General features: G+C 42.3%; 1 protein-coding gene across 1 annotated transcript in view; it reads right to left on the bottom strand.

Moving 5' to 3' along the window:
• Window positions 1-1,057: 1,057 nt before the first annotated feature.
• The window catches only part of LOC104929668 (protein unc-13 homolog A), a 32,143-nt gene continuing 20,550 nt past the window's right edge, over window positions 1,058-12,650 (bottom strand). The window contains exons 24-42 of the mRNA XM_019262275.2: window positions 12,492-12,581; window positions 12,011-12,145; window positions 11,741-11,868; window positions 11,013-11,098; window positions 10,768-10,894; window positions 10,571-10,667; window positions 8,968-9,111; window positions 8,807-8,884; window positions 8,217-8,294; window positions 8,043-8,131; window positions 7,794-7,937; window positions 7,357-7,480; window positions 6,681-6,737; window positions 6,471-6,551; window positions 5,637-5,784; window positions 5,106-5,162; window positions 4,127-4,213; window positions 3,868-4,024; window positions 1,058-3,219 (exon numbers count right to left, since the gene is read on the bottom strand). Coding sequence (XP_019117820.1) covers window positions 2,931-3,219; window positions 3,868-4,024; window positions 4,127-4,213; window positions 5,106-5,162; window positions 5,637-5,784; window positions 6,471-6,551; window positions 6,681-6,737; window positions 7,357-7,480; window positions 7,794-7,937; window positions 8,043-8,131; window positions 8,217-8,294; window positions 8,807-8,884; window positions 8,968-9,111; window positions 10,571-10,667; window positions 10,768-10,894; window positions 11,013-11,098; window positions 11,741-11,868; window positions 12,011-12,145; window positions 12,492-12,581 — 2,196 coding nt within the window. The 3' untranslated portion in view covers window positions 1,058-2,930. The remainder of the gene's footprint in view (window positions 3,220-3,867; window positions 4,025-4,126; window positions 4,214-5,105; window positions 5,163-5,636; window positions 5,785-6,470; window positions 6,552-6,680; window positions 6,738-7,356; window positions 7,481-7,793; window positions 7,938-8,042; window positions 8,132-8,216; window positions 8,295-8,806; window positions 8,885-8,967; window positions 9,112-10,570; window positions 10,668-10,767; window positions 10,895-11,012; window positions 11,099-11,740; window positions 11,869-12,010; window positions 12,146-12,491; window positions 12,582-12,650) is intronic.

The following is a 12,650-nucleotide window of genomic DNA, read 5'->3' on the forward strand; positions in this document are numbered from 1 at the left end:
TCTGTGTTCACACTACATTCATATTGGTTACAGATGACGTATTCACAAGCCTTTTTAAAAAAACAGAAAAACATTGATGACTCATCATTACACAGCTTTTAAAAAACAAACAAACAAACAAAAACGAGGAAAAAACAAAAACATCAAAGAGACGCGTGCTGGCACGATAAAAGTTTCCCATCATGCAATTGTAAGTTGATTCTATACACAGGGTGGGCATCATTGGTCTCCAAAGAGTTGTGTCGGCGTGCATGCATGCATGTGTGTCATCTTACATGTGCCCTTTTGTGCTTGAGCAGAGATCGGTGTGTAGATGTCTATGTGTGTGTGTGTGTGTGTGTGTGTAGTAGGTGTCAATGTGTGTACATACATGAAGCAGGCAACCAACGAGCCCCAAACTGGATGATCTGTTATGTTATTTTATTCATTTTTTGTTGCTTTTTCCAGCTACAACCTGACATGTCAAGTTTTGTCTTGAGCCCTGGGATTACTTACAAACAATGTAACTGCACTGTGTGTTAAATGTGGCGTTAAAAGCTCCTTTTTAAATTGCTAGGTCACTCCCACCCCCCCCCCCCCCCCCCCCCACCAAAAAGAAAACTAAATCAAGCATGGCTGAACTCGTGATCAGTTTATTTAAGTGAAGTTGGTTTTAGATTGAATCCCTTTGATCGTAGAAAGAAGGCTCTGCTGAGGCTAAATAACATTCAGAAGCTTTGTTTTTGTTTTTTTTGTTGTTGTTTTTTTTGTAAAATTCAACTGTTTTCAGTAAAAGACAACATGTGACAGGCCAGCAGTGACGTCTGGTTGTAGCTCCGCACAGCAACAGGGAAACCCACTGTCACTGACATCATTAAATTTCACAAAGAGACCACAAGACATGCCGGACTATGACTGTGAGTGTTCGCTCACCTTTTTTTTTTGCAGTGAAAGTTAAAGAAGTTTCATTTCACGCACATGACAAGACTTGAAACTCTTGAAACTGATACTCTGAACAACATAAATGCTTGGCGGTGACTCTGATGGCTTCTTTCTTTGGACAAACTCAACAGAAACAAACAAACTTGAGATCTGGTTTGTGCAAATTTGGTCCTACTAAAGGCAAAACACTTCCCTTCTCTCTCATCTAAAATATGTGAGAAAAAGCTTACACACTTCCAACAGGAATGGGGATTTTATGAGTCTGTTAATAAATTATCTTAGTGATATATACACAGACACACAAAAGAATCATAAGTTTCCCATTCCTTGGATCTGGATATTGCAGTTGGTGCTGCTGTAGTTATATTGACAGCGCATACATTTTGGGTATGTAGGTACAATATATTGCTCACAATCTCAGAGCCCATTTCGCAGGTGTAACAATCAGCCCACACACACACACACACACACACACACACACACACACACACATGCACGCGCACAATAACAAAAAGACACAGCAGTGTTCACAGAGTGGGGGTTTGTTCTTTGTAAAAAACCACAATGTTCAGTGAACACACAAACAAACCACTATTGCCTTGAAGAGATGGGTTTTTAGAGGCGTGTTCCACCGAGCTGTCGTGTCGTGTGTGTGTGTGTGTGTGTGTGTGTGTGTGTGTGTGTGTGTGCGCGCGCGCGTCCTTCAGGGTTCAAGTTCCTCCACGGTGTCACTCGTGGGAGACTGAACCGGAGTGTGGCGAGCAGGTAGGCGAGGGGGGCACATGGGAAAACCTTGTGGGTCAATTTGCAGACAGAAGCGCGGACAGTATGTATTAGTGCGTAAACTGACATCCCAGTCCACTGATCCCGTAGCCCTTTTTGGAGTTAATGTGCACTCTAGGGGTGTGGATGTGTTAGACCACTTGGGGTATTGCTGTTTGTTGTGATGTGAAGCAAGAAAAAAAAGAAAGAAAAAAAAAACATACTGTGGCCACAACTTTTACTTCTATCAACACATCAGGCTCAGCCTTTCTCCACCGTCACTGTGTTTTTAGGTTAGTCAGGTCATGATTATAAAACTTTATTGTACCAGGGTTATATATGCACCATGCTCACACAGGTAAAATATAGGCGGCACCCATCTTTTATGTGGGAGGGGGACAGCAAAGTGAGTCACAGTGTTCCTGGGGTCAGCATGCAAGACGTTAAGTACATTACAGGACTTAGACTAAGCAGTGATGTTGCCCCTGGACACTGATCTAAGGTCAGTTTGTTGTTGTGTGTTTGTTTTCTTCTCTTATATTTGGATTTGTGGGGCAAAAACAGGGAACTGATCTTAGATCTGTGCCTGAACTCCAACTTACACAACACATCACACCGTGAGGGGAGGTGGGGGCTAACGCAGAGCAAACAACAAGGGGTAAGGGGAAAAGAGAGAAGAGAAGGGAGGAAAGGGGGAGGACGATGGACTGGAAGAACGACACACAGTCAGGCAGGCAAGCGGACAGACAGACGAGACGGACGAGACGGACGGACGGACGGAGCATAGCTAGGCGAGGACTGCTCTTCCTGAAGACACAGAGAAGCAAAAGTGCAAAGTGGTCGTTCTCGATCTATTCACATGGTTTTGTTGCTGTTCTGCGTTGCATTATATCACGTGTATAAAAGGTGTGACGTGTTATAGGAAAGGCTGAGTGAGGGATTGACAAGTGCTTGCTCATGTGAGGCTAACTCTAAACTGAGAGTCGGGGTGTTGAAATATTAAAAATGAAATATGACTTTTTTTTATAAACATATTCCTCTATGTTTGCATTGATAACATTGCAATGTAAATGTTGCATAATGTATGCAGATATATGTACAATAGAGCGTTTTTCTGGTGTGTGCTTGTGTGTTGCACATGGTTGTCTATCTATGTATGTGTGAGTACTAATATGTGTGCATAATACTATGTCTATTGGGTACGTCTCTGGTGTTTTTGTGCACACGCGTGTCCTCACTCCCCCCCCTCAGCTGCGGCCCTCCTCGGCTGAGCGCTGGTCCGACTTGAGCTTGACGAACTCCTTCGCCACGTCGTCGTTGTTGCGCTGAGAGAGAATGCGCAGCACCGTCAGGCCCGTCTCGTCCATGTGGACGCGTCTGCCCAGCGGCATCCAGCAGGTGACGCTGCCCTTGCTGACTATGTCCTTCACCTGCAGCACGCCCATGCCCACAGTGCGGTCCTCTCTGGCGAAGCAGTAGTCCTTCACGCACACCTGAAGCTCGTAGCTCTCGGGACCGACCTCAGTGCCCAAGGAGCTGAAACAGAAGATCACATCCATGTTTCACTTCACATCTGTGTGTCCGGATAAATAGAGAAACTCTTTCAGCACATTTAAAGCGACACAATGTAAAATTTCTACCTTAAAATGACAGATCTTAAATAATTTTGATGCTACACACCTTAAAATCAGGTGAGACTATGTAACTTCGTCACACAGAACTGACTACTTCACTTATTTTGGTGAAACTGGATCATATTTTATAGAGAAAACGCATTCTGGTTTTCCTCTGATGTCCTCCGCCTGCTTCGCATCAACCGTCTGAGATTTACAGAGTTTCCTGATGAACAGTAAAGTAAACAGAGGCTACACACTGGTCCTTTAACATAAAAAACAAGCTGGATTTAGTCATATTTTTAGTATGACATTGTTTTCTGTCACAGACAAAAGTAGCAAATGTTTGTTGTGTTCTTTTACAAGTTTTAACCATTTGTCAAAAAGTCTGTTGACTTTAACCGAATGCATCTTTCCTATCAGCCAGCTGCTCTCCTTAGACCAGCTGGATTTTGCTAGTATGCTGTGTCACATGTTGTCCTGGCTGGCACGTTGCCAAAGCGATACCAATAAATGAAACTCAACTCAACATGTGGCTGGAACACAGGGGGGAAAAAAGGTAGATACTCACTACTGGAAGCTTTCAGCGAATTTGGGTGACCACGCGTTGTTCTTGGATTTGGTGGCAAATTTCCTCTTCTTGTCGCTGAGGTGAGGGCCAATGATGTAGACTTCCACAAAGGGCCTGAAGCCCTGCGCCTTCCACTTCAGGTCATTAGCAGCGACCACTGGAGGAAGGAAATAGGTTGAGTTAAAGAGGGAATGAAGAAGAAGACGAGCTAGAGAATAATAACAGACAGATACTGGGACAGTCAGCTCTGCTTTCTCACCTTTCACACTGATCTTGTGTTCTCCATTGGGCTGAGGTAAGATATCCACGCACATGACCACCTCGCCAACTGCGTCCACGCCAGAGGCTGTGAAGACACACACAAGTCAAAGGTCAATGGTGAGGTCAGGAAGGAAGAAAGTGTTCAGGAGCTTCTGATGTCTTATGCTGTATTATTTATTGACGCTTGATCAAGGAGAATTAGAGACACTCGCTGGCCACCCCAGTGTTGAGATAGACTGGCACCTACTGTTCTCAACCAAAGCCAGACAACTAATACTGCTGAGGACCTCAAGGCCCCACACGTGACCTTGCCTAACCTAAGGATAGTAAATTCCATAACAGTAGGTAGGTGATTGCGTGTGTGTGTTTGCTGTGTGCCTATTTGTCTGTGCATGGCCTTAACCGGTGTTTTTTGCAGTCCGCAATGTAGCACGGCTGAGATGTATGACTTGAAGAATTAGGATGCATCAGCAGATTGTGAACTAAATTTAAACATGCAGAAACTGCACACACACAAACACACACGCAGGTTTTCTGTGATAATCAGATGAGCAGGACTTGGCTGGGTAAAGAAGCTTCTGTGCCAGCTCTAATGCTGAGCAAATGGCAAACTGTAATGCAGCAATGGCTGGTAATTCGTTCTTAACACTCTCTTGACACTGAAGGAAAAAGAAAAAAGGAGATGTAAAAACCCCAACAGAAACGTTTTCTAGAGAAAAGCTCCTTTTCATTAGCAGATGATTAGTTCTTTTATTCAACGCGTCTCGCACATCCCACGCTCTCTGATCTCGAGTTGCTGCTGTTTTTTAGACTCAAGCTCTCACCTGGAAAGCTGTTCTTCTTTCTGCGTCCACTCTACCTATATAAGAAGCTTCATCTACCACATATAGTTCTATATGATGCGTTCTCTTAAAGCGCCGCTCTGGGTCGCTCTGGGGGGGGACATGCAGGTTTTACGTAACACTGCTGACACCTACGTTTCTCTGGCGGTGTGTCTTCGTTCGCTGTGCACCTGATCCCTTTTCCTCCATGGACTGAGAGGAGACAGAAGAAAGTCGGCATGAGAAGATGAAGGCAAATATAAAGTGTTCATCAGTACAAGGAAAGCATGTGTATGACTTTTAAACACTGCAAATGAAAGAGTGGGTGGCTGATGGTTTAAATATCGTAACAAATAAGATGTATTGATATTTAAAAATATTTAATATTCCCACTTTCTGCTCATCTCTTATACTGTTTGTAACTAAAACCAGCAAATAGTAGTTTTGTATTTGGTGGTGTTGCTACTGTAATTCACCGAAGCAATGAATTAAACATTTTCTTCCAACACTGTAAGCAAATTATTCTATATAATCTCATAATCCCATTTAATTCCATAAGCCGTAGTAATGGAAAGAATTAGCGGTGCAGCTCTTTGAGAGTATCTGAAAGCATTTTTGTGTGAAATTGTTTGAACCTGCTGCGCGACAGTGCATGTGTGTCTGTGCTGTTGCTGTCTGAAGTCGTACCCTGAGCGCTCTGTGAGAGGACAAACTTCCTGATGAGCTTGTCTGTGGCTTGGGTGTACAGAGACAAGGCGTAGCGCAGAGACTGCAGGTCTGGACTCTTTTCCAAGAATGTTTTCTTCAGGCCCACACCGCCAGCATGAAAGTATTGCTGCGTAACAGATATGACATGACACGTGCTTATTGTAGACGGGTAGATGGCAAACAGGCAAGGCAAGGAGAGACAGACAGCGGGAAGGACATAGAGAGCAGAGAAATGTACAAGTGTGACAAAACTGTTTAGTGGAGTGGAACAACCCTGTCAGCCTCGGAGCTATAGAGTAATGGCATGATGGTTTGAAGCTGGTTTGGTAACAGCTCTAAAAACTTGCACTAATGTACACAGCAGATTTTACACTCTGAACACTGAATATTCCTTTCTCAGTATCTCATTTATCAACTAGAAAAACCTGAGAAATGTGTTCTGTAATTATACTTTCAGTTTATTTTCAATTCTGGTTTTGCCAATAATATAGTAATTGCTTGTACATCTCAGCTTATTTACTTCATTCTTCAGCATTCTCACTCTTAATGAACAATCAGTTTAAATTATTTTGGATGTTTCCCTACAATCTACCATAAAAACATTTTATTCTCCTTGGATCTACAGTGATCTCATAAATGGCCTCTGTCGACTCTATTTGACGGGAATCTGTTGTAGTGACGGAGAGCTTTAACCCTCGTTTGAGCTTTAAAACAAAAGTCAACTACAGACTATTCATCATCTACTCAAAACTTGGATTTGTGTTTTGCCATGTTTTGCATTTTGTTCTGCTCGTGTAACACATCATACAATACCTTAATAGTGTCCAGTGCCAGCTCTATCACTGCACACTGTTTAGGACTCAAAGCTTTGGCCTCCTCTCGTCCCATGTGCTCCTGCGAGACAGATCAAACAAAGGAGTCAGTCTATACCACAGACACTGCTCATGCATGTAGAATATATTTGAGATATATTTCATCTGTCGGGGGATTTTATTGCTGTTGCTGCCTTCCGTTTTTCATCACCTTGAGTTTTGAAAGCTGACCCAGCTCCTTAGCAGCGTTGAAGATCATCTGAGTGCCCTGTGATGGAGAGACAAACAGACGAATGAGATGAGTGTTTGAGAGGTACGCGGTTGAGGAAGATTTGCAGAGTGAGGGGTGAGTTCAAAAGGTTCAGTGAGGACAGACAGCTGCAGATACAAGAAATGAGTTTGAGAAGTGAAGGAGCAAAGAGTAAAACTACAGGTTTTATACTAATTTATTTATCTTTTAAATAAATAAACAAGCTTCATCTTGGGAGAGAAAGAAGGTTTAAGTGCTTTGGTGTACAGTCAGTCAGTAATGTTGTCTCTGGTGCACTGTGCTGCCGTTTAAATCAGGTTTTGATGCACTGGTATTCACAGAGAAGAACAAAGAAAAGGCTACAGATGGTGGTGTTAAGGCTCCTGTTAAAAATAGAGTGTTGGAGTGTTTCTTCATGCACACATTCACACACACATACACACACCCATACTTACAATAACCTAAGAAAGCAAGGGAGGCAGAGAAAACAGGGTAATGACAAGATAGATGGGTTAATGTACGATCACAATGGAAGCCAGCAATGAAAAGCACTGAAATTCAGAAGCAGAGATGAAAAAAGGGTGAAGAAAATAGGAGTGAAGATCTTTTTTTTTCCCTTTTTTTTTTTACTACATACTGTCTGGTCGGTAAGTGTTGGAAGCACAATTGTTTTTTCCATTGTGTTCATCACAAGTTTCCACAGCTCCTTCAGCACTCTCTTCAGGACTGTCTTCTCGCAGATCTTAGCAAACAGCGACAGGCTGAAACACAAAAACACACAATCTCTCAACATGATTTATTTATGGGGCGTGTGTTCCTGTTAAATCCATTGTCAGTTGTGCTTGCAAGACTTGAGTTTCAATATCAAAACATTTTTTCCAGCTGCTGCTTAGTTTGAAGATTTTTTCTACAAATAATTTGTTCATTTAAAATAATTTTAAATGTTGTCTGCTAAATCAGCTATTCAAGAACTTACAAGAACTTTAAAAGAGTGTAATATCAGACAACATTCCTGATTTTATGATTTAAATGCAAACATTTCTTTATCAATGTTCAATATCCAACCGCTCTTACTTGCTGTCCAGGAAGTCCATGATTGGCTGCAGGACGTTGTCTGCCTCCTGGACCACGCTGCCATTGGCTGGGACGGTTTGACCTTTCACCTGGGCTAGGATGTCTCCCATTTGCCTCACGTTGTCCTCGATCTGGGGCTGGAAACTACATCACCACACAAAAGGAACAATATGAACAAAACAAACAAATCGCACTCTGAAATCGGCTGGAGGAACCAGTCCTAGCACTGCTTAGCACACAGACACTGACCTGACAGCAAAGATGCGACTGAGATCATCCATGACGCTGTTGAGTTTGTTCTGCAGCTCCTTGAGGAAGTCACTGGCCTCCACGTTGAGCTGGAAGAGGGAAAAAATGGGATGAATCCAGGAAACATGTTGCATTTGCACAATCACAACAATAACGACATGTATGAACACTCACATCTTTGCCTCCCATGGCCTCAAACATCTTCTCCAGCTGAACTCTGAGCTGCTGGATGTTATTGATGATGATACATGGCTGAGGGGAGAAAGAGAAAAATCATTACACACAGTTCTTTCTCCCTTTCCTCCGTCTACTCAAAGGATTTTATTGTAATCAATCAAGGTTATCCCTCCTAACTTTTTTTTATTGCTTCTTTGACGAAAACACTCTTGGTGATGCCGGACAGAGGAAGCAGGAGTTTTCTGTAATTACTGCTCCTCTGGGGGCTCCTGGTCTCTCTGGGAGGGCAGCCCACTTTTCCCCGAGCCTACACCACATTCAGCTAATTACACAGCCCTAATTCATTTTGAAACACTGCAACCTGGGCACGGCTATTACACTGAAGAGTGGTTTATTGTGCTCTAATGAATCAACCTGACCACATACACGAAACGGTTTACATCTTAAAACCAAGTCGTGATGGAGCTTAAATAAAACTATTAAATCCGTCACTGCTGTTTATTTCTGCTGACACAAATTTCCATCTGGCGTCTCATTTTTGCCAAACATTACTTTAATAGTCTTCTATTTTAAAAACAAACGCTTACCACTTTCTCCTTCTTGACATGATTTGGAAAGTCCTTTGCAATGATGTCAGCATAAGACAGCAGGACATTGCCGATGGTCTAAGAGAAAGAAACAAAATAACGGAGTGAGTGGACGGTTATGGTGAGAACTATATTACAAGTTTGTAAGAAGCGAAGGTCACCTTTGCAAATCTCTTCATATAGTTTCCAACGATCTGCGGGTCGGGACACTCCAGTTTGCGGATGATTTCAAAGCTCTGATTGAGCTGAGAGAACACGTCCACCACTGAGCAGGAGAACAAAGCGTGCTCTGATGTGACCTGGAACTGGAGAGCGCGGAGAAAGAACGGGAGCAGAGGGGAAAAAAGTATGAGAAGCTGTTCTGCAGTGGTGCTGATGCTGCAGCACGGTGATCTGACTGACACTGAAAGCGAGGGGTTTGATTCCCCATCGGGGAACAGCGCTGTTACATATCATAGACAATAAAACTGACCCCTCTTCAGCTGCATGTGCAATCAAATGATATGCTGAGTGATCCCTCTGAAAGTGTTTGGATGAGAGCGATGAAGGTGATCACAGGGTTGTAACGAGGAGCAAGGCCCTCATTAACAGGGCGGCCATTAGTGACTTGTGTTATGGTATGTGACTGGGAGAAGGGACTGCTGTTTCGCTGACACAGGGAAGCAGAAGCTGCCTCTGGCGACAGTAATTGGACCCAAAGGATTCCTGACATATGAGCTGGGAGAATCTTCAGCTGCTTTGTATCGACCCTCTTGCTGTGTGGATGTTCAGGCGTGAGGGAGACTGAGAATATGAGTTGATGTGTGTGTGTGTGTGTGTGTGTACATTGACTTGTGCTGTAGCATCTGCTCTTCTCTGCAGTGAAGTTGTTTTTTTTTCTTTTGGTATTGAGTTGTTATTGATTGCCTTGAGGCCTTCAACTTGCTCCTCTCAGTCTGCAATGTGCTGAGTCAGGAGAGATGATGCGAATTGCCTGGATTTGCATGAGAAATGCATTAATACATTTTTCATGTGGGTGGGGGTGGGCTGTAGGTAGGAGGTCTGATTTAAGCTTTTAGACTGTATTTTATCACTATCTCAGCAGAATGTGATTATTGAATTTCACATGACTGCCTGTTTAATTTTTATTTTTTTCAAAACTTTTTAATCACCTGGGATTGCCATTGTTTGTTAAAGGACTAGTTTAACATTTTGGGAAATACGTTCCTTCTCTTTTGTTCTGAGAGTTAGACATGAGGATTGATTCCACTTTCCTGAAGCCACCGCCAGCAGCCTGTTCACTTAGCTTAGCACAAAGACTGGAAACAGTGACCAGAAAAGTCATTACACCCAAGCAAGTAATAGTTTAGTTTAAGTATTAATATTTTTGTACAGATTTAACAAACAGGAAATAACATTTACATTTAGTTATGTAGCTGATGGTTTTATCCATTAGTAGGCAGTGCTAAGAGAGGAGGTACTCTGTATCGGGGCATTCAAGTGAGTAAATAACATGTTAATTATTAACTTTAGAGGTGTTGGTCCTGAAATTGTGCCATGCTCGCTGTTCCCCCCTGATTTCAGTCTTTATGCTAAGCTAAGTCAGTCAGCTGCAGGTGGTACCTTCACATTTAAAGTAAAAGATTTAGTCTTTTTTCAGAGATTGTGTTTTATAACACTTGCTATGCTAGAAATATTTCTATAAGTGCTATATTGTAACAACACTTGTTAGTTTGCTTGTACGCTACCATTCTGCACGTGAATGAGGTAGATGAGAGCAGTTACCCCGTCTTTTTTGTCCCTCTCTAGGGCTCCGTGAAGAAAATCTCTGGACACTTCTTCATTCTCGTCCAACCACATGACGACAAATGGTTCAAACCAGCTGCAGAACGAGGAACAGGCAGAGACAACATGAGTCTTCACTGTTCCACACTGGTAATGGTAAGAGAAAAAGTGCGGATGCTGTTTGTTCAATAACTTACGCTGGATATTCAGGTACATGCTTCTGGAAAGTGGGGAGTTCCTTGCAGTACTCGTTATAGAGCCACTTCACCTTGAAGTGCAAGTTCATATAGTCTGCGCTCTTACACAGGCGGTTCTTCTCATGCTCTGAATATCAAAGAGAAAGACAGATGGAAGAACGCCCCACATCACCACTCTCTCTTTCTCAAACTCTAATTTTCAGTCCTATGACACCCCCGTCCCAACAACACAGATTAAAACCTACCCTCCATGGCGTATTTCATATCCTGTGCAAACATGTTCCACATGACTTCTGCGCTGATCTTGCCCACATTCAGTTCCTGGGGAAACCTATAAGAGGCAGAACTCAGGCTTACATCCAGTTCTATATCCAGTAATAGCACTCTATTATTTAACAAGATAACCCAGGCTCATTTTTATGTAACTCCATCAGTGTTTCCTCTGTATATTTTTAGCTGCCACATAATGAAAAATGCACCAGAGAAGTATTAAATTGAAAAGTTCAAAAAAGTATGTGTATTTATTTATATAATTAAAGTAGTCATTTTAAAAGTAACATGGGAGCCAACTCCAAACTACTCACCCACTGAAGTGGAATGACTTGTCTGTATACAAACAGGCTAAAGGTTTACTCAACATAAACAACATTATAATACAGAAATAATATCTTTTGTTTTTCCCAGGTAAATATTCTCACATCACAAGTTAAGTAAAGTAAATATTTTTTATCTTTTAGTTCATAACTGACAGGTCACACCTTGTGACTTTAAGGCAAACAAAGGCTGTTTGTTTGTCAGTTTGCTCTGACACCACCCTCCTCATATTCTACTGCTTTGCATCTTTTACTTTAAACAGATCCCATATTGCTGATACCTTATATAGTTTCTCCTAAATTGGCATTGAAACTTGACAGCACTGCCTCCGCATGCTAAAATTGAGGAATTAGATCAATCATTATGAGCATAGACTCACTGATTAAGGCAGGGGGTGTAGGAGTTTTTGTCCTCTTCTATGATGGAGACGATGAGGGTGATGAGTTTGGACCAGAAGTCCAGGTTTTTGATGCTGGGACCCTGCTCATCTGGAGGGACTGCCTTTGACTGGAGAAGGAAAGAGATTATGCATTCATATTTTAGCAGCACAAAGCGGGAATATGCTAATGGAATCAGCAAACACACAAACAGTACGTTTACTTCACACACACACACACACACACACACACACACACACACACAGACTTACAGGGTCTGTCTGATATTCCCTGTTGTAGAGGTCATGGCAGTTGTTGAAAATGTATTCGTAGGTGGAGTTGAGACAGGCTTTTACACAGTCCTTCACCACCTGGCTTGCTCTAGGGGGACTCTGTAGCTCCTGGACCTGAACAGAAAAGTCACAAAACATATGGCTGAATCCAATTCACCTCAAAGAGCTGTCAGATACACACACAGCCTCAGCAGGAGGTTATCTCAGTGGGAATTTTCCCCAATAAAGTCATTGAGCTGCACAAATTGCACCGACAAACATTAGCACCCAGACACACACACAGTTTCATGATAATAGCTTCAATTTGGATAGGGTAATGTTAAGCTGATTCACAGTTTACGCCTGGAGCTACTTTACAGAAAGTACTGGAATATTCTACCATGTTTATCCATGTTTATTTTGGATAAAATAAAATAAAATAAAATAAAATAAAAGATCAACCTTTCATTAACATCCTTACCTTCATCCGGAAGAATGTGATGCTAGTCAACAGATCCACTGTAGACTTCAGGTCTTGAAGTCTTTCAGGACTGCTGGCTGGGAAATTATTCTGAAAGCACAAACGAAAGGACGATTTCAAAATGTTCACCTCACCAAGTTTAAATGTGTCTCTTTCTTA

Source organism: Larimichthys crocea, chromosome XII (assembly GCF_000972845.2).
Source record: "Larimichthys crocea isolate SSNF chromosome XII, L_crocea_2.0, whole genome shotgun sequence".
Taxonomy (NCBI): Eukaryota; Metazoa; Chordata; class Actinopteri; family Sciaenidae; genus Larimichthys; species Larimichthys crocea.